General features: G+C 41.6%; 1 protein-coding gene across 5 annotated transcripts in view; it reads left to right on the forward strand.

Annotated features, from left to right (window-relative positions):
• Positions 1–26,886, forward strand: part of DCBLD1 (discoidin, CUB and LCCL domain containing 1) — a 92,212-nt gene that overhangs the window by 30,966 nt on the left and 34,360 nt on the right. For 4 of the 5 annotated variants that reach the window (XM_084622121.1, XM_084622119.1, XM_084622123.1 and 1 more), the window contains exon 2: positions 4,568–4,780. The exons of the other annotated variant lie outside the window; for it this stretch is intronic. In XM_084622121.1, the coding sequence (XP_084478247.1) occupies positions 4,568–4,780 (213 nt within the window). The remainder of the gene's footprint in view (positions 1–4,567; positions 4,781–26,886) is intronic. 5 annotated transcript variants of the gene reach the window in all.

Genomic DNA, 26,886 nt, shown 5'->3' on the forward strand with positions numbered 1-26,886 from the left:
ATAGAAAATACGACAGAAAAAGCTTTTTTAACTGGCATGTTGGGAGAATGGGGGGGGGGGGGGTGCCAGTAAGTCAAAAATTCCAGTTAACTAAGTGGGAGGGAGTTTGGGTGCTGGAGGGTTTTGTGGGCATGGGGTTGGGGCGCAAGAGGAGTTTCGGGATGCCGGATCCAGGCGATGATCCCCTCGGGTGGCTCCCCCCAAGCAGCAACATGTCCCTGCTGCTCTGAGGTGGAGACGCGTCTGCATAGCTCTGCATGCTGCCTCTGTCTGCAGGCGCTGGCCCCACAGCTCCCACTGGTTGCAGCTCCTGGCCAATGGGAACTGTGGAGCCAGTGCTCGGGGTGGGGGCAGCGCGCAGAGCCACCTGGCTGCACCTCCACCTAGGAGCAGCAGGGACATGTCACTGCTTGCAAGGAGCTGCCTGAGGTGAGTGCCACCCAGATCCAGCACCCCGAAATCCTTCCTATGCCCCAACCTCCCTCCTACACCCTAACTCCCTCCCCGAACCTGTTCATCCGCCTAGGAGCAGCAGGGGCATGTTGCTGCTTCCAGGCAGCCACATGGAGCCAGGAAGGGAGCCTGCCAGCCCCACGCCAACCAGACTATAAACCAGACTTTCTATGAAGATCAGAAATGCCAGTTTATAGAGCTTTCCAGTTGGTAAAGTGCCAGATAACACAGACTTTACTGTACCTAGAATCGCCCCCACTGGGATAGAGGGATGGAAATTGGAACTTCCTGCACTGATGGGGATATGTCCCCTTGAAAAGTGGACAACTTTAAAGTAGGGCCACTAGAGCCTTGTGATGGATTTGGAGTAGCTTTGTATCTTATGAATACTGTATGGTGACCTGGTTATTGGGATGTTTACTATATAATATATTGATTTAGTTTAATAGGAGGATGCTGGGGGTGGGGGTGGGGGAGGGGAAGCAAGCAGGAAAGTAAAGTACGCTCAGGATAAAGACACTTCTCCACAAACATCTGAGAATTGTTAAGAGTAAAGGTTCAGGAACATGAGAGATCAAAAGAATTATAACTGGGGTTAAAAAGGGATTCTGTTGCAAGAGAGATGGGGTAGTTTGTTCAAAAGAACGAGACTGAGACCAAGGCGCCCCCTGAGGTGTCGTAGAATCAGAGTTTAAGGCAAGAAGTGGACCACCAGATCATCTAGTCTATCCTCCTGTACGTCACAGGCCACCAACACCACTGAGCACCCGCACATAAAACCCAACAACCACAACTGAATCCAAGTATTGCAGCCCACGGGAGACTAGACTAATGTGCTATAGGCAGAGAATAGGAGGGACCAAGGTGCACCAGTGGCCGAGGCTCCTGCAGTGCACAGAAATGATAAGTGAGAGACACCCAGTTAATCTTGGCAAGTGACCTGCATCCACACGCCACAGAGGAAGGTGGAAAAATATCCAAGGTTGCTGCCAGCCTGATCGGGGGAAAATTGCTTCCCAACTCCACATATGGTGATCAGTGAGACCCTGAAAACATGAGCAAGAGCCCGCTAGCCAAGCACCTGACAGAGAGTCTGCTTGGTGCCACCCCAGAGCACTGGCCATCCCATCCAGTGTCCTTCAACGACCATTTTAGAAGACATTAGGCCCACCCAGGTTACCGTCAGTGTATGATTACCATATAGGTAAGTTAGACCTGGGTAGACTGTTGTTCTTAAAATCCTTTTTCTCTAAATGTTGTTCCTGCTGTGAAAATAAACAATAGTTTAAGAAATCTGTCTGAGCACTATCTAAACCACTTGTCCCAGGGAAGGACCACGGGGGCTGAACTCAGTTAGATTTGCAGGTAAGCACAGTTGATACACTGGAAATTATAGCCCAAGGGGGGCGGGGAATTGTGGAATTAGGTCAAGACAGGAGGCCAGAGACCTGAAAAGGTAGATTCAGATACACAAGAAAGAGGTCGAAGGAACAGATAGTCCAGTAACCCTGACAAGTCCTGCCAAGAAAAACTGTCTAGGAGATTTAATGAATTGGTGAAGCCCCATGGTGCCCTGGCCCTTGCTTTCTGAGTTCTGTTGGTTCTAGATCCAAAGGTAGAGTGGAGTTGCCAATACCTTGCATCACTGTGGTAGGTTTTCCTTCCCCTCAGGTCCCCTGGTGCATTTTTCACCACAGAGGCCCTCTGGTTTACTCCAGTATAACACAGGGCAGAATGTAACCCAGTGCCGCCAACAGAAATTTGATATTATTGGGACCTGTTATGTTTCCTGAGTTTTAGTGAGTTTTGCTCCACCGCATTAAGTTGCATTTCAACTTTTTGCATTTAATTTCCTCAATTTTTGTTTTGTTTTATTTTTTATTTTTAAAGAAACAAAGAAAAGGAAAACAGAATCCCAGAGCTTTTCAACAATCGGAACTTAAAAGCTCCACTAGCTAAACCAATGGCATTTTGACAATTCCTGGCTCTGGGGTATATTGACCTTCTTTAGGTGCACTGGCATGTGTATTGCACACTAAGATAACTCCAAGCACATGATCTGTAGAAGTACATGGCTTTAACATTAAGTGATTAGTTTTTGCACACGTATGAAATGAATTTAAATGGTCAAATCTAATTAAAACCAAATTCTTTCAAATCTGGTAAAGACAGTACATCTCAGTGAGGACTCGTTGCGTACCAATCTTCTGATTCTGCCAATGGATTTATGTGTGTGAAGCCACATTCAAGTCAATATTTACCTACCCACAGTGCATCACACCTTTATCCGTAACACTGTGCTGCTGTGTGGACACAAGCATTGTAGTATGACTGTTCTACATGACATACAGTGTGAATGTACTCTTCCAAAATAGCTTTTTTGATTGTACTAATAAATTCTACGTCAGTGCAACTTCTGCGTGTAGACAAAGCTGTGCTTACCAATAGATGTTGCTACCAAGTGATAGCTATATTTATTATCGCTAGGCTATTATCACTAACAGCAACAACCTGCTCGAAAACCTAAATTGTTGTTTATCCTTACCATTTGACTGTAACATCAAAAGTAAATAGAGCCACTATAACAAAGGGACTTTTTAGTGTGTGGTTTTTCCAGTAGTGTGAACAGTAGGGATCAGAATCACATTTTAATGGAATTTGGTTTTATAGTGGTAGGAGTCTGAATTTTCATCTTTCTTTTTCCAGACAACGTAAGCTAGTAATGATGATAAAGCTTTAAAATAAGTGCTGCTTTCTGTGAAAAGTGTGTGTGTGTTGCATTGAATGATGGCACTGTGTAAAAATTTGACAGGTTGGATGGAGCTTGTCTTTGCAAATTATGTCACCTTTTTTGTTGCCAGCATATCACATCTTCGCCAGCACTTCATTTTTAGTTGCCATTTCACCCAAATGAGTTAAGTATTTTTCTTTAGTAGTTTAAAACAGAAGGGACATGACTGTTTGACCAAAGTAACCCAATGTAAACTTCTGGATAATTACAGTGTGAGACTCCCCAGCCATTCTGAATAATTACTGTTATTCGTTAATATTGATAGTAAGTCGTCATTTTAGCACTGATAATGTGAAAAATACTGTACAAGATACAAAGGTAAAGACTATCTATGACCCCAAGAGCTTAAAATCTGAGGACCTGACCCTGCAAGCATTCACACATGTGAGTAACTTTACTTACTCAAAAAGTTCCACTGATTTCACTGGGAAACCCAGAGGCACGTATTTGCTTAAGGCTTTTTAAAATATAAACATCAAGCTACTAGTGCACTTACTCTTACTCACACTGTGTATTGCTTCCTTAGTAATCTGAGTCTCTTTTCTATACCTATGCTTTTTCTTTCAGCTAATGCTTTCTCTATTCAATCTGTGTCCCGCCCATTCCAACAGAGGTGGCTTGAATTTTCATTTGAACTTTCCAGTTGTCATACCTAATGCTGCAACTGACAGTTGTGCACCATCAGTGGCTCTAAACCATCCTGTAATGCCTTTGCACCATTGCCCACTGAGGGTGTGTGTTTTCTGTGTGCACACTGGATAAGTGGAGAGAAGAGAATAAACTTGACTATAATAGTGGTGGGGTAATGTGGGTTAAATTCTCTCTGTGCTTTCACATACGGTCTAACTTCCTTCTCCCCCAACAATACTGTGTATTGTATTTCACTGAAACATGCAGTGGTAACTCGGAAAAAAATATTGATGGCGAAATCATGATAGCCAGATGCTACATTATGTGCTCGCATTCTCAGCAGGATTTGGCCCTAAAATAGAAAATTAGAGTAAATTAATCTGTGTGTGATTCCTTCAAACTTGAAACAGTAGTTTCTAGAGATTTTGGTATCTTGATACACAGCAACCACATTCTCCTCAACCCCCCCCCCCCCACACACACACACACTCCCTTCTTGATTTAAAAGAAGGATGCTGTGACTCCATCAATTTTAAATTTACAAGGACTTCTGTATAATAGCGACTAAGCTGAGGAGAAGTAATACAAAATAAAATGCTTTATTTTCGAAACTGGTGAGTGACTATTGATAACAATGCCTTATATATGTTGTTTTTTACTTCCTTTCTCCCTCACCCCTTCCACTCCAAACAGGGGATGGATGTGGGCACATGGTGGTGTATCAAGACAGTGGCACTCTGGCATCCAAGAACTATCCTGGGACTTACCCCAACTATACTGTTTGCGAAAAGAAAATTCAGATACCTCAGGGAAAACGACTGATCTTAAAAATTGGAGACTTGGATATTGAATCCGAGAAATGTGAATCTAACTACCTTACTATCCTTAGCTCTTCAACAATACATGGTATGTAAGAAAAATGGGTAAGATCATAAATTGTTAAAAGATTTTGGGTTTTAATTGATTGTGATCAGAGGAAAAGTATGGGAATTGTTACCTTGTTTCCTTATCAGAAAAATCTTCCTACATATTAGAGTATTCTGTTCTCAAGCATGTAAAGTGGTTGGTGTCTCACATAGTGTAAGAAACCTAGAAATATGGCCATTCTGTGTATACTGTACAACTGCCTGGCCAAAGTGAATGTGCAACAAGTACTAGCATGTTCACAGACAGTTTTAGCTCCAAATATGTGAAATTTAACAATTATGAACTTTATATTGAAAGCACAAAGGGTTAGCCATCGTAAATGCTAATTGATCAGTCTTGGCTATTTCTCTGCTACACCCTTGTTGTGTATAGCAGCAATAAAATTAAAATAAAATGCTTCTCTACTTCACTAGACAGAGCTGAAATGCCAATTGTAACTGATCCCTCTGCAATAAGTCTCAAAGGCTCTCATACCTGTAGCTAGATAAGGTAAATTTTCACTGCATTGTGCTAAAGGAAAGCCTGAAGGGAGGAGAAGGTGCCAAGGGGAGCCTGCAGTTGGAAGGAAAGACTGGACTAGAGAAAGAGTTAGGACTGGAACAAACCTTAATTAACAACAGATTTTGCTAACTCATAAGCTTTAGTACCCAGACTTTCATGAAAGCAGAAATGGCAAATGCTCGGCCAACTTTCACTTGGGTAAAATAACTGGACTAGAAGTTAAGCTGAAAAGATAGAACAACTAGATATTGTGAGACTGTATCCTGAATACATACCAAGAAACTGCTTATTCAGAAGAGCTAGGATCCTCTCTGGGGATACCTCATGCCTCCCCCATATCAACTTTTCAAAACCGTAGTTGATGTTGAACCTTTCCACCTGTTCATCCTGTTGGAGGTAAATTACCTTTCATGTCAGTGTGACCACTTACAAAAGTCACTACTTTATATTCCGATGAAGGTGTGTGTAACTAGAATGAACAGATACCACATGTATAAGCTCTTATTATTAGATAAAATTTTATATAAAACAAGGATTGTTGGTTGTAGAATTATCTGTACTGTTTCCTCACCTGTATGTGCAACATTGGAAATTATTGATGGGTTGGAGTAGAGCAGGGGTTTTCAGCCTGTCGTCCACGGACCTTGGGGGGGTCTGCAGACTATGTTTAAGATTTCCAAAGGGGTCTCTGCCTCCATTTGAAATTTTTTTAGGGGTCTGCAAATGAAAAAAGGTTGAAAACCATTGGAGTAGAAGGAAGGGGAAGAGTAAGATAAATTCTACTTTGAGTGTTTGCTGGTTTTCAAGGTCACCCTAGCTTGGTGCTTGTCTCAGTGTAGTGTGTGAATCTCTGGAGTTAAAAGATTCACAAGATATCTTGATGGTAAAGAATGATTGCCTTTCATTCATGTGTGTGATAGAGCTGTAATTCATATGGTGCAATAAGACCAAGTGAGTTATTAGGTTTTTTTTTCACAAATGGAGATAAAGATAATGATCACCCTTCATGGGTGAGTTGTTTTTAAAATAGAAAGTCTTCCCAAAGTGTCAAGAGTGATATGTTCATATCCAGCACTTGCATACATGCTTATCATGAGACTGTGTGAAAATATTTATTATGTGATGGTGGGAAGGGTTAATCAGGTTATTTCTGCAATTTTATTCACTTAAAGTATCTGGGAGTACCCAGCAACAAATTGTACAGGGCAGGTCATCATTGTTCCTTAATCATTTCCAGATAATCCCTAACCATGTCTCAGCTGTCTCATTACTGGGACCCCATCACCCTCCTCTCACATGAGGTGGAAGTGGGCTGTAATGGGGGTGGGGTCTGGCTCCTAGCTGTTCCTGACATAGGAGACCCAAACTCCCTTACTCAAATATTGTCCCTTATTTAAAATATTAATAAAATAACCTAAAATAAAAATATTAATCTGATTAATTTCCCCCTTTTTATCTAAAATACATTTTTTTAAAAATATCACCTAACTTGATTACCAGTAACATACATCTAGCCATTTGATTATTGCAGTTCTGAATAATTTTTCTTTGGTATAGTCTTGACATATAATCAAAAAATTTTAATAAGAAAAAGGGAAAAATATGTACATATTTTAGAGGTGGAGAATAAGATTTAAATACTGGATGAAGTTCTAACCACCTGTACCTCCGCCCACCCCACCTCCCCCTTAAAAAAAAAAAAAGGGGGGGGGGCATCAAAGGCATCAACCAAAATCATGTCTTCAGGAGGCTCAGTTTTGCAGTTTTTCAGTCCATGGACACAGAAGTGTTGAGCATTATGCAATAAATTACCATGTAGTAACTTTAACTATTCCCACATCCTTTTTCTAATTACATAATTACTCATATGATTTACATTCTTAGTAACCAGCTGCACAGTCAGCAGATTTCACTCATACCTGAGCAGGGTGGATTTGATTTAAATCATGATTTAAATCACTAGTCAGGAAGACTCAAATTAATCATGGATTTCTACGTAAAAGTGCATTATTGTTGGTTGTTATAACCTTCATACATATTCTTCACAACTCAGAGATGTAGTTTATGCATTTTTAAAGTGATTTGTTTTGAAAACTTTTCAGATTAATTTTACAGCTATATCAGAAAATGAATAATTGTTTGGTTATTTCATTTACCAAAGGTAATTGAAGTAGATAGTTCACTTCCCAGTGACTTCATAAATATCTCCAATTCAACAGCTTAATCATTATATTCGGAGGATTTGCTTGTCATGCTGTATTAGGAGGAAAACATCATCAGACAGACATTTAAATTGTTTTGTTTAACTAGAACAACAATGTTATGTATTCTGGATTTTTTCTTCAACAGCAAACATATAATATTTTAACAAAACAGGTATATGAATTTTTGAATGTAGTTAAATATTCACGTTTTTTAAAATCAGGTTTGTTTTCGTTAAAACTGTTTTTAATTAAATTAGTTAAATGAAATATTTTATAAAAAAAAAACCAAAAATTAAATTGACTAGGTCAGCCAGGTCAACATGAGAAACTTAAAATATTGGCTTCTGCAGCTAACTCAGTCATCTTCACCTTCATTTTCCTGTTTGTTCATAACCTGGAAAAGAAAAACAAGCTTTTCTGCTTTTTTCAGGTCCCAAATGATTTCTCAATTTGGAATGAATTAGTCCAAAGGAAGGAAATATTCTTTCCACACTGGCAGAAGAAGCTACTGCTGTTAAAAGTTAGGTTATCACTTCAGCAGTCTCTGAATCCAAGTGCTTAAGTGACTTCCACCAGTTCACTGGTGTGACTTTCTTTAAAACATCATCAGCAAACATATATTTCTTGAATGGTTCACCCTTAGCACTGAAGTTTATTATAGTTGGCATTATGGAGGGATGATTGCTGGATGTCCATGTCATAGCCATCTCCTCTTCTTCAGGAGTTACGGTTTGACCCTGGTACCGAGTATCGAGAATAATTTCAAGAAAATGAGCTGAAGATAGTACTTGTCCCATTTGTGGTTTCTTTGTTTGTTTTTTTTAATGCTTGTAATTTAACCCTGTCATTGCATATTTCCCTTTTTAAGATCTCACTGAGTTCCTTCCAAATTTCAACAGCGTCAGCAATAAAACAGCCATTTCCCTGCATTTTGTTCAAGGCTACAGAAATAGGCTGCAGGGTACTCAGCAGGTGTTCAGCATTTCTCTTCAGCCCAATGTTGAGATCTTTGGCTATGACGGTCCCATCTATTTTTTCACGATTTTGTTCACAAACTGCCATCAGATTAGGCCAGTTCTTGATACAGTGCTCAAAACACTCCACTACTGAGTTCCATTGCACGTCTTGTGGGAGAGTTAGCTTGGTTCCTCCCACTTTTTTCAGAGCAGCTGCTGCAAAGTGGTTGTTATGGAAGTATTTTGCAATTTCAACAACATTAGCCTTTATTTCCAGAACACTGAAGTCTTTGGGCTTGGAGGTGCATCAAATGAGCACTGCAACCATATGTTGTTAGCTTGGGACTCTTTCGACCCGCTTCTAAATAATTTCTTCTCATCTTGGATACATTTGCAGCATTGTCTGTGACCAAGCAGTGTACTAGACATTTGAATTTTTTTTCACAGTTTGTTATAGCTTTTACTGCTACTTCTTGTAAGTATTCTGCTGTGTGTGCATTTCCTGATGTATCAATTGTTTCTGTAAGGAAGACATTCCCTTCTTCTGTTGTCACACAAGCACATACAACAGGATCATTGTGGACATTGCTCCACCCATCAAAGGTTAACAATTTCACCCTCTACATGTTTTGCACACTGCTCAATTTCTCTTTCATACACTTTATCCAGCAATTTGCCTGCAACATCTGCGTCTGGTGGACTGTATCCTGGTCTTAATGACTGAACCACGTTAATGAAGTGTGGGTTCTCAATCATATGAAAAGGAGAGTTTGTTGCATAAACAAACCAAGCAATTTTTTCATCAATTACCTCTTTTTGTAATCTGCTGGTTCTTATCACAAACTTATCTGTAGTTGTTTCTGGATGATGGAGTTCTTTTTGCTACAGGTGATGTACTGTGACTATGTGACATACATGATGTGACTGAAACACTGTCATAGGCAGATAACTGAAACTATAGAAAATGATGGTGATCTTGAAGGTAGATTGTCTTCAGAATTCTGTATGTTGAGGAGGGATTCTCCTAAACAAAATAAGTCAGTGCAGTTATTTAATTATTATTACCATACTGCTCATTTAGTATTACTCATTGCATTCACTGACGCCCAGTACTACTTTAAAGGTGAAATTGTAAAAGGAAGATCTGCCTATTTCAGCTATTTATTTTTTATCACAACTGCATCTAAAATGATAGTACCATAGAGTAACAGCTATATTTTTTGCTCAAAAATGAGAATTCAAGAATAGTCCAGAAGGAAGACTTAAGACTTAATAGTCCTTAAGGAAGAAGTATGAAATAAAAAAGTTTACCAACCTGAAGATCCTGCATGTTCAGACATGTTCCTTTCATCATCTTCAACGCAGCTTCCTCCTGAGAAGGAATACTTACCATGATGTTGTTTCATTCAGGCAACACTTTTGTTTCTGAGTAGCAGCCGTGTTAGTCTTCTACTGCCTGTCCCTCCCTTCTCACATTTATCTCCAGACTTCTCCTTGTCCAGATCTATTCCTCCCCCAACAATCTTCTATTCATTGAACTTTTTGAAACTTTGCACTTTTAGAGAGAGGTAAGGGATTGACTCTGTGTACACAAATTTGCAGAGGACAATAGGCTTGAGGTCTGTTATTTCTCACCTCTATATAATTATTTTAAAACATTTTTGCTGTTAACATGCTTGTTATCTCTGGAGGCACAAATCCACAGTTTGAGAACGGCAAAACTAAGCATCTCTGATTGTATCTTCCAGACTGAGCACTGAGTCCCATTGGGTAGATGGAAAGATTAGCCTAAATAATCTATACAAAAGCCCTTGGAACCCCATAAGATTCGATCCCTAATCCATGAACTATTGGAACTCATTTACAAAACTTTTAATAAACATTACATGAATATATTGTCTCATACTATAGAATTAGAATTTATAATCCCTATTACATGATGAGATATCTTTGAGCTATAAAGTATCTTAATTAAAAACTATCTTTAGATAGGTTTTTTCCTCAAAAAGCATTTTATCAAAAAAATCCAATTTAAATTTAAAAAAATTGATTTTTTTTAAAATCATTGATTTTTATCCACCCTGTACCTGAGTAAGCACGCTGTGAGTTTTGTTGGCACCATTTTTGGTGTTTACTATGTGCACAGCTCATTGAATCCTTAAGTGTTAGGTTTGTGTGGTTTTTGTTTGTGTGTTTGGTTGTGTTTTTTGAATGCTTTTCTTACCACTTGTACTTTTAAAAGATATTCAGAAAGGAATAAAGAGAGTTAACCCTGTGCTAAACAGAGTTGCACCAGTTTAACTAAAAGTATGATTTTATATCTATTTGGTTAAAACAGTGAAACCCTCTGTGTGGACGCTCTTAAATCAATTTAAATCTGGCTTTATATCTATGAGGCTTGCATCAGTAAATTTATGGGTGCAAACTCAAGTATACAGGTGTCTACACAAATGTTTGCACCTGGTTAACTATATTGGTATAAAATCACACCTTTACTTAAACTGGGGCAACTTCGATATGTAGACAAACACTTAGGGTAAGAGCAAAGCCCTTTTTTTCCTATGTTTGAATCAGAACATTTCCATTAATGTGAGTAATATGGCTCAAAATATCCTTATTTTCAAATGGTACAGGGTATTGCAGGTACAGCACCAACTTTCTATATAATATCCAGATAAAAGGGTCTTGCTTTAGACCATTAAAATAGATTCCAAAATAAGTCAGTTCTTTGACTTTCTCTCTCTCTCCATTTTCATGGATAAAAACAAGGCATTCGGTTGACAGACTATTTTTATAGCAGAAATAGCAGGACTTCTGTAGTCTGTAGCTTAAGCTTTTCTTTGGGTTTTCGTTCTAAACTCATATTTGACATTTTGAAACTTTCACATTTCAGGCTGAAATTTTCCATGCTTGGTTTCTGCCCTAAAATGAAGTTTTTATTTTTTAATGGCAATTTGAGCAAAAAGTATCTAAGGGGAAATGTATGGAATTATATTGTATTCGAGAAATAGTAATTGGAGACTCTATCATACATAGGTGGTCATGTTAATATTATTTATTTTGTGGTAAAACCAAAGGGCCTAATCTGTGTTCAAACAACAAAACGGAAGTTGCCATCTCCAAAGAATTTATTGGTTTTGTAATTATTTCTAAGATTTTTCTTAATTGAGTAGGGTGTGATAGAGTTCCCAACTCTTAATTTTTATCATGAGGTTCATGATGATTGGTGTTTTTCTTAACACCTGGGCTCCTGGAGTCATGTGAATATGAGAATTTCAGTTTACTTTTTTTTTTATGGCAGTATCTAGCTCTAATGGCTGTGAAGAAAGCTTGAAAATATGCTTTAAAGGCTTGGAGGGGTGGAAAGGGCAAATAAAACGAACCCAGGATGTAATAATGTGTGTGGAGGGGTTGTTTTTAGTCTCATGATTTTTCAGGGCCTGCCTTCTTGTTTTTGAGTCATTGGGGTTAGCAGTACTGGATTTTCTAAACCTCCTAAGTAATTCAGGAGCATAAATGTTGTGAGGTTCTAAAACCATCCTCTGAAAGATCTGGGGCTGGCCACTGTTGGGAAAAAAGAAAAGGAGTACTTGTGGCACCTTAGAGACTAACCAATTTATTAGAGCATAAGCTTTCGTGAGCTATAGCTCACTTCATCAGATGCCATCATGTGCCAGCAATGCCCCTCTGCCATGTACATTAGTCAAACTGGACAGTCTCTACATAAAAGAATAAATGGACACAAATCAGATGTCAAGAATTATAACATTCATAAACCAGTCGGAGAACACTTCAATCTCTCTGGTCACGCAATCACAGACATGAAGGTCGCTATCTTAAAACAAAAAAACTTCAAATCCAGACTCCAGCGAGAAACTGCTGAATTGGAATTCATTTGCAAATTGGATACTATTAATTTAGGCTTAAATAGAGACTTGGAGTGGCTAAGTCATTATGCAAGGTAGCCTGTTTCCTCTTGTTTTTTCCTACCCCCCCGCCCCCCAGATGTTCTGGTTTAACTTGGATTTAAACTTGAAGAGTGGTCAGTTTGGATGAGCTATTACCAGCAGGAGAGTGAGTTTGTGTGTGTATGGGGGTTGGGGGAATGTGAGAAAACCTGGATTTGTGCAGGAAATAGCCCAACTTGATTGTCATGCACATTGTGTAAAGAGTTGTCACTTTGGATGGGCTATCACCTATCGTAGGAGAGTGAATTTGTGTGCGGGGGTGGAGGGTGAGAAAACCTGGATTTGTGCTGGAAATGGCCCACCTGATGATCACTTTAGATAAGCTATTACCAGCAGGACAGTGGGGTGGGAGGAGGTATTGGTTCATATTCTCTGTGTATATATAAAGTCTGCTGCAGTTTCCAGGATATGCATCTGATGAAGTGAGCTATAGCTCACGAAAGCTTATGCTCTAATAAATTGGTTAGTCTCTAAGGTGCCACAAGTACTCCTTTTCTTTTTGCGAATACAGACTAACACGGCTGTTACTCTGGAAAAAAGAAAGATGCTGGACTAGATGGATTTAGGGTCTGATTCAGTATGGTAATTCATGTATTCCTACGAAAGTCCATGAGATTTACGTTCCAAAGTCACTTAAGAAACTTTGAAAAATCCAGTATTGCCAATCCCATACATTAGAATAATTAAGTAGGCCCCAAAAGATCGTAAGTCTCTCTGACTTTCCAGGTTACTTGTTCTCCAGTTCTGAGTCACTTACATGTTTTTGAAAGTTCTGCACCTCCTACTCCAAGAGACCAAGATGCGCAATGGTTTGTTACATCTATACTTAGATTTAAATCAAGTATCAGCTGCTTCTGACCCTGAGTCCAGGTCTCTTCTCTGCATCCCTCCCCATCATGTACTTCTACCCCTAGATGATGTTTCCTTCCTTCCAAGTATATAAGATGTCAGCTTCAGGGATTTCTCTTTTTGCATGTATAATAATCATCAGTGATTCTGTAAGTAGTGAAAACACGTTTAATAGGAGTAATTTAAGACCAATATTTTAAAATGTCATTATTTTTGTAATTGTCAAATGTTTAAAACAAAGAATCCAAGAAGCTTTGATATGCACTAAAAATGCCAATGTATGAAGTCCGAAAGTCAACAGTTCTGGTGAGCAAAGCTACTGTGTTTTCATGATGTATGCAATAATAAGATGACAAGCCCCAAAGGGAACTTTATTAAATTATTTCTTTTAATCAACATAGTAGAACACCTGGATACTACAAAAATTGGAAGAGCTGGTATATAGTATAGAGAATCAGTCAGAAACACAAAGTATTTTACAAAATACATCTGAGGCTTCCAAGTAAATTTCCCCTTAGTACAACTACAGTTCCCCAATGGCAAAAATGATAACTTCCCCCATATATGTATGTCCCTCATACGTTAACCTTATAAGTAAATCATGATTCAGACTCTATAATTATCTTTTGTTGGGACTAAATTACTAAAGCAGGGCATACACGAGTTCATTTTTGAACTACTGATGTTCCATAGCCTAAAGGAAACTATTGCGCTATATAAATGAGTGGGTTTGAGGATTTGTATTACCTGATTGCTTTTTTTTCCCCCCCTGTTTCCCCTTTAAGTCTGTGACTCTAGGAGTTAAACAACAAAAAAAACTAAATATAAGTAATATTTAAATTTGTAGCACACAGATTTTATAGACTAACATAGATAATTTTGGTTTTAAAAATTCTGTTCTTGAAAAATATATATAAATTGAAAATTGCTTATGGTAAACTACTAAACCTTGCCTTTCAACTCCATTACAAAACTGACATTTTAGTGCTCTTCATCCTTTCATGCTTTTGTGTTTTAATAAAGCTGTGTATGAAACCATTGTACTTCAATATTTACAATCTCATTTTTTAAATGGCTGAACATTAAAAGAAGCTTAATGTAGCTATAAAATAAATCCTGCACTTCTATAACCTGGTGGCTCTTGATTCTCCTGTGCTAAAGAGGTCAATAAATCATACTCTTAAATCACTATTGACCAACATTCCAATAGTAAACAAAATATAAATTGCTTATCCTCAATTAATATGCCACTTCTCTCACGTCCCTCTGACTCAAGTTGGTACTGGTAGCTCTCTACAATCCCAGTAAGCTGTGCAGGTATAGGGAACCTGAAGCATTTCAAAAGTATCATTACTTAGGCTCATTGCTCTACAAAGATACTAATAATCAGCGTTCACCTGATGAAGCCTCCAAACCAAATATTGCACTTGTAACTAATAGTTTGGGCTCAGAGTACGTGTAAAGGTACTTCTTCCAGTGCTTGCTCATGTCGATTCCATTCTAGGTGCGTGCGCACTCATATACACAGTCGTCAGATACTTTTGCCTTAGCAGTATCTGTAAGGTAGGCTGTGGTGTCCCCTTGAGTGCCACGCTCATGCAGTGGTATGTTAGGCGCCGCTGACCCTATGCCCTCTCAATTCCTTCTTACCTCCCTTGATGGTCAGTTGGTCAGAGCACCTTGTCTTGCATTGCAAGAGCGTTAGCGGTTCTTACAGTGCATTGTTCTGTCTCCTTTGTTTTTCCGTTGTTAGGTACTTAGTTAGACCATTAGGTTAAGTGTCAGAGTAGTTTAGTAGTTAGAGTCCTGGATGGGACTTCGCCTCAGAGCGGGGCATGTCCTGTTCACCAGGCTTTAAGCCATGCTCACTGTGCAGCTGGCTGATGCCCTTTAGCAACCCTCACAACAGCTGTTCAAAGTGTTTTGGGGAGTCCCACAGAAAGGACAAGTGCAGGATCTGCAAAAACTCGCCCTTGAACTTAAAAGGGGTGGAATATTCACTTGAGGACCCTCCGCACAGAGGCTGCAGTTCATCCTGCTTCAGAGCCCTCTTGATCAGACGCCATGCCTGGCACCTTGTCGTCATTACACAGTGCACCATCAGCACTGGAATCTGCCCAGCACTGCTCCCCCTCGCCGGTGCCTATGACGCGGTCAAAGTCAACAGGGCTGCCGTCACCACAGAAAAAGGGGGCTTCGGGCAAAGGACTTATGTTAGGCCACATGCCCGCCCCGGAGCTACTTGGGGGTACTGCTGCGGTTGGACCCCTTAGCCCAGCCAGGGACCCACTTCAGACTCCTGCGAGTGGCAGGGGTCCCTGCCCCTTGTAGGGCCATCTGGCCCAAAGCAGGCCCAGTGGCCAAAGAGCAAGTAGGCCTGCCAGCACCACAGACACCAAGCCAGCTAAGGCCCCAGGATCTATGGGCAAGCCAGTTATGGGACTGTCCTCTAAAGCAGCGGTGCATCCCCAGACAGCAGGTGTCAATCCCCATCACCATGGCTTAAGACACTGTCACTGGATCCTCGATTCCTGGTCAGAAGATCCCAGTCCCTGATGCCAAGGTCTCCACCTACGAGGCACAGGACACCTGAGTCACAACAGCAATCCCTGTACCATCAGGCCTCCTACTCGAGATCGCCATGGCGTGGATCACCATCGCCTAGATGGTCTTCCAGGCATCGATCAGCCCCCAGTGCAGGATCGTTCCCCGTCGTGGCACAGGTCTCTGGCTCCCCGGTACCGCTCTTTGGGCAGGCACTGATCCTTGCCCTCTCCTTACCGGTTGCTGATGAGGGTCAGTCAGCAGACTCAGTCATCTACAGCTCCGCCCTGGGCACTGAAAGGGCAACGGTCTGAGTTGGAAGAACAATTCAGCTCCTCACCTATAAAAGGCGAATTGCCACCGGGCCGTGAGACTGGCACGGCTCCTACAGCAGCAGTCTGGAGGCAGGGGCAGTGGCCTGCTCAGTGGCAGAGCTGGAACCCGTGAGGTGTATCTGTTATTCCGGTCCTGTACTCGCACTGTTCCTCCCAGGCTGCATCAGACAAACTGCCCCCAGCACAGCCGACGCCAGAGTCCGAGCACGGTGCTGAATCCGATGCAGGGGCGACACAGCGGGCCCCAATGCCCAAGTAGCTGTCCCCAGATGAGCCAGGGGAAGCAGCCCTTCCCCCTGCGGTGCAGTCATCTTCATAGTCTCCGGACGAAGTGGTGACAGGCCCCTCGCAAATGAGCAGCCCCCCCGACGACTTCAAGAAACACCCAGCCCTGCTCAAAAGGATGGCTGCCAAACTGAACTTGGAGGTCAAGGAACTAGCAGACGACCTCTTTAATATCATACCCTCTTCCACCCTGGCCCAAGTTGCGTTACTCATGCACCCAGAGGTCCTAAATATTGCTAAGTCTGTGTGGCAGACCCCCTCTTCTATTCCGTCTGCCTTCAAGAAGGCAGAAAAGAAGTACTGTGTCCCGGCAAAGGGATTTGAATACCTGTACATCCACGCTCCAGCATGATCCCTGGTCATGTCCAGGGACAGGCAAGCGGCACACCGAAAAATAAAGACGCCAAGAAGCTGGACTTGTTTGGCAGAAAAATTTATTTGACAGCCAGCCTGCAATTTTGGGTGTTTAACCCATCAGGCCCTGCTAGGCATGTAGAACTTCAACCTGTGGGACTCCATCAGCAAGTTCAAGGATGGCCTTCCACAGGACCGAGCCCAGCAGTTCACCATCTTGGTGGAAGAGAGCAAAGTGGTGGCGAGAGGCTCCCTCCAGATGGCCTTGAATGCTACGGACTTAGCGGCCAGGGTAGCCATCTCTGCGGTGGTCATGAGGCTGTCCCAGGAGCTGCAGAGTACCCTCCAGGACCCCCATTTGAGGAATCAAGGCTCTTTTTTTGGAGCTGACTGATGCACGGCTCCGCAGCCTTAAAGATTGCCATGCCACCCTCCCTTCTTTGGGCCTACACACCTCTGAGCAGGCTAGAAAGCCATCTGTCCCCTGCCACCTCCGTCAAGGTTGTGGGGTGTCCCTCAGTCCAGCTCCTACAGGAAGAAGGGCAGAGACAAAGGATTTAAAACAGTGTCACCCTTCATCTTCCCATTCCTCTGCCCAGCCTGGTTCTTCCAGAGGCCAAGGAAGCCAGAAGTGGGCATTTTGAGGATGCGCCCGAGGACAGAACCCCAGTCACTTCCCAGGATCCATACCCCTGATCTTTCCTCAACCACCTGCACTCCCAGTTGGCCTGGTCATGGCTGATCTTGGACCTTTGGGTGCTCGACATAATATCTTCAGGCTACACCCTGCAGGTCCCTTTCTTCTATCTCAGCCTTTCATCCACCACTTGAGGGTATGTCAGTTTTCACCTAGGACATGACTGCCAGGTTCTTCAAAGGCCTCTACCCGCACATCAGGAACCCTGTTCCTCTATGGGACCTGAATCTTGTGCAGACACAGCTCACGGGACCCCACTTCGAACCTCTGGCTCCCTGTTCTCTTCTCCTTTCCTGGAAGGTTGCATTCCTAGTTGCAATAACATCTGCCTGTCGCATCTCTGAGATTAGGGCGCTTACCTTGGAACCGCCCTATACGGTCTTTTAGAAAGACACGGTCCAGTTATGGCCACACCCACAACTTTCCTGCCCAAGGTAGTCTCATAGTTTCATACAGGCCAGGACATTTATTTACCTTTTTCCCCAAAGCTGCATAAGTCGGAGGAGGAGTGTAGGTTGCATTCCCTAGATGTCAGCCGGGTGCTAGCCTTCTACGTTGAAAGGACCAAGCCATTCCTCAGGTCGATGCAATTGTTCGTTGTGGTGGCCGACAGGATGAAAGGTCGTCCAGTGTCCGCTCAGAGGATTTCTTCTTTGATCACTGCCTGCATTCACTGCTGCTACAATTGTCACCACCCACTCAACCAGGGTAAAAGCCTCTGAAGCAGCTTTCCTAGCCCAGGTGCCTATCCAGGACACCTGTAGGGCAACCACCTGGTTGTCCATCCACACATTTATGTCCCATTATGCAGTTACCCAGCGGGCCCGGAATGATGCTGGCTTGAATCATAGAATCATAGAATATCAGGGTTGGAAGGGACCCCAGAAGGTCATCTAGTCCAACCCCCTGCTCGAAGCAGGACCAATTCCCAGTTAAATCATCCCAGCCAGGGCTTTGTCAAGCCTGACCTTAAAAACCTCTAAGGAAGGAGATTCTACCACCTCCCTAGGTAACGCATTCCAGTGTTTCACCACCCTCTTAGTGAAAAAGTTTTTCCTAATATCCAATCTAAACCTCCCCCACTGCAACTTGAGACCATTACTCCTCGTTCTGTCATCTGCTACCATTGAGAACAGTCTAGAGCCATCCTCTTTGGAATCCCCTTTCAGGTAGTTGAAAGCAGCTATCAAATCCCCCCTCATTCTTCTCTTCTGCAGGCTAAACAATCCCAGCTCCCTCAGCCTCTCCTCATAACTCATGTGTTCCAGACCCCTAATCATTTTTGTTGCCCTTCGCTGGACTCTCTCCAATTTATCCACATCCTTCTTGAAGTGTGGGGCCCAAAACTGGACACAGTACTCCAGATGAGGCCTCACCAATGTCGAATAGAGGGGAACGATCACGTCCCTTGATCTGCTCGCTATGCCCCTACTTATACAGAGCTTGAGCAGAGCTGTACGTCACTAGACTGTGAACTCCGAGCCAACCTCTGAGGATACTGCTTGTGAGTCACCTAGAATGGAATTGACATGAGCAAGCACTCGAAGAAAAAACGGTTATTTACTATTTCATAACTGTTGTTCTTTGAGATGTGTTGCTCATGGCCATTCCATTACCTGTCCTTTGTCAGAGTTGAAGGAACCAAGAGAACGTAGGGTCGGCTGCTCCTAATATACCAGCGCATGAATGCGGCACTCAAGGGGGCACCACAGCTGACCCTATGGATACCGCTAAAACAAAAATCTCTGACAACTGTGTACATAGGCACTAGAATGGTTTAAAATTAATTTTATTAATCAGATGACAAAACTAGTCTGACTTCAGTTTCACTAAAACTGCTCACCTTTGTCAGCCATTCATTTAAATATTAACATAGCCATGCACATGCTACCTTCCAGAGAAGCAAGACAATCTTCTTCTCAAAGGCACAGCATTAAAGCCGAAGACACATTTAATCACAGAGCGAGATGGACTGAAACATCAAGGAATTAAGAATAAGGCCCTGCTCTTGCAATGAGCACTCTGTGAGCAGACCCTTAACTCAGTGGGGCTCTCTACAGGCACTGCTTACTGAAGCTTACTGCAGGCTCAGAGCCTAGTAAAAGAAAAAATGAGCTTTTAAATAATAGCTACTGATGTAAAAACAAGATTAACTGTGTGGACTACTGGTCCAGGGAAGGCTAGAATAATTGTCATGCAGACTTGTTTGCCCAGTTTGTAACACATTGTAACAATCCATTTCTTTTTTTTAAGATTGATAGAAAATAACTTTTTAGTGGCCATATTTCAATTCTTTTGCCTGTCAGCTTCCAGCTCTTGCCCCCCAACTCAATCTTCCAGCCCTCTCTGCTTCTCCTCTCTTCCCGCCCAGATTGTTTGGGGGTATTTTTATTTATTTTGTGAAATAACCTTCAACCCTTCTTGAGAAAGGAGGGTGATTGAAGGATAGATATTTTACCCACTGAAGTCAATGGGAGTCAGATTTGGTCCTTCATGGGTGGCTGTTAAACCTGCTGAGTGGCTAGCAGTGATTTGGGTAGTTAATCCAGGTAACTTGTTCTTGCATATTTTATTAGCCAGTCACCAATGCAAAACTGACTTCAGGAAACCTATTGGAAAATGCTTTCTCCTCCCCAGACTCAGCTACTAAGTAGTATTAGACAAATTTTATAAGTGAGTATTTTTCTATATATCCGGTACCTGTGATGACTAGTCCCTGTATTTGTTAGAACTGGGTTTCCTTAAACCTATTTCAAAAGATTCTTATACCTGTCATTACGTCTCAAGAGGACTCATCCCACTAGTTTTATTATCATCATTATTATATCTTGTATTAAATGACTTGTGTAACTATAGGTGTGACAGGTACTTTTTCCCTTCACAGGAAACTCATGAGTGTAGTATTGTTTCTGGTATTTCAGGTAATCTAGTAAATTGTCTGGACAAGCTTTCATTGTACATTAAATTGAGCAGTTTCTAAATAGGCTTGATCCAAAGAAAAGCATTAACAGCTTGGCTGCAGTATCTTTCCAACGTTTCAACCTTAGCAAGATTGTTATGAACAAAAAGATCTTTGCCTTTTTTTTAATAAATACCCTCTAACTATTTCAGATCAGAACAGATTTACATTTTTCACTATGCTTTATTGCTCTGTGCTTTAATAATGCAGTGTGAAGAACTGTAATCTGTCACACCTCCATTTCTTTAACTAAGCTCTGACCAAAGGAGAAGTACAAGGGATATTAATTGTAGGGCATGCAGGAGATGCTCTTATTCCATCAGATTTTCATTATATGAAATCAGGGCAAATAATTTTTTAAAATATAATTACTTTTTATTATGACACTGTTTCCCTGGGGCTTATAACTTTTTTTTTTAAAACCTTCCCTTCAGCTTTTACATAAAGAATTGTTCTCCTTTTATTGTATTAATAATCTTTTGGAAGCACTCCCTGGAATTAAACGTCTCTCTTTTGTAAAGTGATAGCACTTCTTCCGAAGCTTATAGGCATTCCATACTACTTAATGCTCTTTAAAAATGAGAATTGACAAAATAGTAACTTTCAAGAAGCCTTCTGGGAAAGTCCTGACTTTAAGTGCCAGCTTCCATTGGGCACAGCAGGGTCTTGAACTGGATCTCCCAACATTCCAGGTGAGTGCCCTGACAACTAGGCTGTTGGGTGTTCTGCAGTTGTCTCTTTTTCATGAAAAATTTCAAAAGGTCTCATTTTCGTTCTGATACAAAATGAAAACAAATGTCAAAAATCAAAATCTTTTGTGAAATGGAATTTGTGTTTTTCTGCCAGCCCTACATAGTGTCATCTTGGGCCTTGAGATCTGAGATGAAGCCAACATAATCCAAGCCCATTGCCACCTCCATCCCACCCTGGCCCCTGGGGCATCCCAAGTACCTGCTTAATAAATGGCAACCACATGCAGAAGTGACCATTTAAAAAGTGGTTTTCCCACGACAAACTCATCGGGACACAAGAGGCCCGAGCAGGCAGATGCAAGATGCAGCCTGCTGCACAGGGGTCAGTTTGTGGGGAGAAGGCTAAAGACAAAGAGGAGAGACGAGTCCCTTAATGAGGTCATGTTGATATTGAAGAAATTGGGAGCAGAATGACTGACCTGGAAGGAGACATAGGGGAGAGTGTGAATTTAGGAACACAAATTTATTAGCAAGTAGCCTATTACAGAAAAAAAAAATAAATAACTTAAAAAGAAAAAGAGACCTGGTAAAGAAGATAGAGAGGACCATAAAAAGTACCACTGGATAAGTAAAGAATCCTTTTTAAAAAGGAGGCACCAAACTTCTTAAGAGAAGTAGAAAGACTTTAAAACACAAATCAAATCAAATCCTAGAAAGTATACAAGAGAAGCTAGAGGTAAACTACTACAGACAGAAAAGGCAACTAGATTTACACAACTCTATTACGAAAAAGGTAACAAAAGTGGCAGGCTATCTGCTAATATAAAAAATACGCAAGATGCTGATAAAATTATTCCTCCAATGTGGGTGACTCCATATTACCTAGCCACCGGTCCAAAGACATATGTGAGGCATTTGCCAATTTTTACTGGAGGCTATAGGCTTTGTAGCCAGCTCATCCTAAACAGAGAAGAGTATGTAATTAATGTGATACTACCTAAAATAGATCAAATAGACAAGGAGCTCCCAGAGGAGGACACTGAACCTGAAGAAATTATAGAGGTTATTAAATTATGTAAAAATGGTAAATCCCCAGGCCATGATGGGTTTCCCCCAGAATTCTGCAAATTTTTCAGAGCACAACTGGCATAACCAGTCCAATGTCTTTAATGAACTATTGAAAGAAAAAAGATCACTGCGACCTGGAGAGGAGCGCATATTGTAGTAATACCAAAACCGGTAAAGACCTATCTAGTTGCATGGCATATACAGCCATCTCTTTGTTAAATTAAGTTGCCAAGCAAATAGACTGAAAAAAAAATACTGCCTATGTACAGTAACTGAGATCAGACAGCATTTGTGTTAAACAGGCAGTTAACAAACAACATTCACAAGAGTTTTTGACTTTTTTTTTTTTTTAGCTGAATCAACCACCGAACCTCACACGTTTTTATCATTAGATGCTGATAAAGCTTTTGAGAGAATTGTCAGTCCTTAAAAGGCACCCTAGAAATACTCCTCTTTATGCCCCAAATTTGAAAATTGGATATCTGTTGTAATCTCAGATCAGGCTGCAGTAAGAGTTGATGGACACCTGTCAGAAAGATTGCCTCCTTTTTAAGAGGACATACCGATGATGCTCTCTTCTCTTTGCCATGGTAATGAAATCTTCACAGATGGCCGGAAATAATAATATAATGAAATAAAAGTAGGAAACAAACTTGTATTTTATATGCAATGGCATGTGTAAAAACCTTCCTGGCACGCTACCTGAACTGCAAAAAGAAATACTGAAATTTGGTAGTTTCAGGTTTTAAAATAAAGTACTGTAAGTCTAAACTTCTGGATGTTGATGTGGGCCCTGACCAAAAATATAAATGGGTGACCTGACCACCTTATTAAAATACCTCAGAGTACATTTTTTTTTAAAGGCATGATTTTATAGTATGTATTTTAGAAAATTTAGAACAGATTAGAAAAACTTGTCAAAATACAAAATTCCCTAGCTAGGCAAAATTACATCAGTCAAAATTAATATCTTACCTTAAATCAGTTTTCTCTTCCCAACACTACTGATTATCATCGTGGGGAAACTTCTGAAGACTGTGGATTGGCAATCATCAGTTCATTTGGACACACAAGAAACCAAGTCAAACAGGCCACCCTACGAAGACCTTGGCAAAAGGGTCTGGTGATATCAAGCACTAAACAACATAATCAGGGAAGCCAAATCAGTAATATGCTGTACTGGATAATTCCCAACCATAATAAATATTGGATAGAAATAGAACAGTTATATTGTCATGCAGTCAAACTCCTCATAATTGCCTATATAAAAAAAGAACCTACAGGCCAAAAAATGTGTATATACCCACTTTATTGAGAGCAACAATAGAGGCATGGGATAACATGAAAAATTAAGCCCTTTCCCATCACCTCTAATGCCCATAGTTGTTAACACCAAAATTCAACCCTAATGAATCTCTGGGAAGCTTGTGGACATGGGAGCATGTTGTTACTATGAGATTGGGTCTGTACGTTCAGATCATTCTGAAGAGATGCAACAGCATGCAAAAGGTTTTAAAGTTCTGCATTACCAATAACTGAACCAGAGACATTTTTTCAAGTTTCTCCCTTAGAAAGACAAACCTAAGTGTAAAATTGACATATTTTGAAAAACTACTCATCACACTTATGAAACACACAGGTCCATTTTCTACCTTATATAAAATTATTTTAAACTGTTACTAAGAGGAAAAAAGCACATTAATGAAAAGATGGGATGCGGATTTGAACATGGACATTAAGGACAAGGATTCGGAAAGTATCTGAAGCAGCAGCCCACATACTGCAATATGCATGCTCCATTTAAAAAAAAAAAGTTAAAATCCTCTACCAGTGGTACTTAATTCCCTTTAATGCTAAATGCATCAATAGGACAAGAACGGGCAATGCTGGAGAAACTGTAATGAAATGGGCAGAATTCGTTATATATATATGGTCCCCAAAATTAGGATATTCGGAAAGAGTTTAACAGAATCCTCAAAGAGTTGACTGGTTGCCAGCTGTCAGATAACTCGTTGGGGTTGGGTTTGTTTGTGTTTTTTATTTTCCCAAAAATTCTGCACTATATAAGAGCCACAAAGAACTGATTACCCATCTGTTAGTTGCAGCAACAACTGCAATCATAAAGTTGTAGAAGAGACAGGAATCCCCTAAATCAGTAGTCTCCAACCTTTTTAAGCACAGGACCACTTTTTGAATTTAAATGAAACCCAGGATCTACCTAAAAGAAAATGTAGAAATGACAGTAATCTCACAAACCCAAACACCCTTGCCCTGCTCCATCTCTGAGGCCCTGCCCTGCTCACTCCATCCCCCCTCCCTCCGTCGCTTGCTCTTCTCCACCCTCACTCACTTTCAGCAGGCTGGGAAAGGGGTTGGGGTGAGGGGTTTGGAGTGTAGGAGGGGCTCCAGGTTGAGCTTGGCACAGGGGGTTGGCATGTAGGAGGGGATCAGCGTGTGAGCTCTGGGAGGGAGTTTGAATGCAAGAGGGAGCTCAGGGCTGGGCCAGGAGGTTGGGGTGCAGGGTGTGGACTCTGGGAGGGGGCTGAGGCAGGGGATTGGGGTGCAAGAGGGGGTGTGGGGTGTGAGCTCTGGGAGGGTTTTGTGATGTAGGAGGGGGATCAGGGCTCAGGCAGTGTGTTGGGGTGCAGGCTCTGGGAGGGGGCTAGGGCAGGGGATTGAGGTGTGGGCTCTGGGAGGGGGTGCAGGAGAGGAACCAGGGCTGGGGCCAGGGGATCAGGGCTGGGGTGCAGGAGTGGTTGCCGGTGTGTGCTTTGGGAGGAAGTTTGCTGGGGGGGGGCTCAGGACAGGGGATTGGGGTGCGGGAGGGGTTTGGGGTGCGGGCTTCAGCCAGGTGCTGCTTACCTCTGGTTCACTAAGTCATAGGCCATTTTTAGCACATGCATTCACAAAGGAAGTGTTCTAACTAGAGCTGGCTAAAACTTGGAATTTCTGGTTTGACGAGAATTCTGACACTTGAACATGTGGTTTAGGTCCAATTCGAGGCTGCCTTGAAGCCACTGGCCCTGGAAGCCCATGCTCCCCAGCAACCCACCAGGCAGGTTTCGGACGCAAAAGTTTGTTAAACCCACCATGTTTCCATGAAACACGTTGGGTTTTACAAATTGGCATTTTCCACCAAACTCTGGAAATTTTCTGCCCAGTTCTAATCCTAGCTGCTGCTTCCTTTTCTTTTACTGCTGTGCATACCTGATTTTGCCTTATATGTTATAAGCCTAGGGCCAGCCTTAGTCTTTCTTAGGGGGCTTACACAATTTTTTTTCCTCCCTGTCCTGTATATAACTGACTTCTGATCATGCCACCGTGCACAAGGCTGGCTTGAGAATGTTGTGGAGTGTCATTGAGAGTCATATTTGGGATGCTGTAAATAATCAATTCCTTTTATATCTATATATAAATAGACGGGATCTTTGGGGGACTGCAGGCAAAGTGTAGCCCACTGAATTTGTTCTGTGGCTGTGATTTCATGGATCCCAAAGGTCATGGCCTCCACCATTGCAGGCACATAGGGTTGAATAACCCTGATCTTTAGGAAAAATCTGTAACAAACTTTCATCCCTAATGATTGTTTTATGTTCTCAAGGCCTTTGTCACAAAGGAACAGCACTAGAAATTGAGTTTATTAACAAAACAAAAGGCTGAGATTAGCATTGCGCCTGATCCCAAATCAGCTGTGTAGGCTCCAAAGTCCTGGTTTATATACTAGACTCTTTTCTTCTACCAGCTTCTCTTTCCCTGAACTTTGATGCAGTTCTGTCTCGGTTACATAACCAAAAGTGACCAATCTTAATTTCCTTGCTTCATTCAGCAACGACTCCCTTCTGGATGGTTAATGGGTAGGGTTTGGTGTTCTTTAAAGGAAACTCCTCTACCACATGCTAATGACCACTATGCTGTTTTCACGGGCATGGTCTTGGTAGGCAGAGGAAGATGGGTTATAGTCATGGTTGAGAGATTCCTTAAGGCTTCAACAGGGACACACACAACCTAATTTCCCCCTGCAGAGAGATGCTGACTTTAAATGTATGTAGTCTCTATGGGGCAAATGTTTTTTTCTTAATAGAAGTCTCTTTGCAAACTTACATACATCATCCTACTGGAGAGTAAGTATTACACATCCTCATAAATGAAGACTAATGGGTATAAACTATCTCCTAGTTTATGGGGCCATCTGTGGTTGAGGGGAGGCTGGAGACTGAGTTACTTCTTGGTACTCTTCCTATTTACTTTCAGTAGGAAAGAGCAGGGGACAGTTTCCCAGTCAAAGATATTTTCTCTATGGGAAAGGAGGAGGGTCCTGAAGAAAATAGAAGAGCTGCCAATAATTCCAGGTTGACCTGTCTGTCACAGGGAAATACTGTGCCAGCCAGTATCCTGGGACATTGTAGCTGGCAGCAGTAAAACTCCTATCTATTTCAATGGGAACGTGAAAGCTACCCCTTTTTATTTACAAAAAGAACAGGAGGACTTGTGGCACCTTAGAGACGAACCAATTTATTTGAGCATGAGCTTTCGTGAGCTACAGCTCACTTCATTGGCATCTGTAGCTCACGAAAGCTCATGCTCAAATAAATTGGTTCGTCTCTAAGGTGCCACAAGTCCTCCTGTTCTTTTTGTGAATACAGACTAGCACGGCTGCTACTCTGAAACCTTTT

The sequence above is a fragment of the Lepidochelys olivacea genome, assembly GCF_965140295.1.
Source record: "Lepidochelys olivacea isolate rLepOli2 genome assembly, chromosome: 3".
Taxonomy (NCBI): domain Eukaryota; kingdom Metazoa; phylum Chordata; order Testudines; family Cheloniidae; genus Lepidochelys; species Lepidochelys olivacea.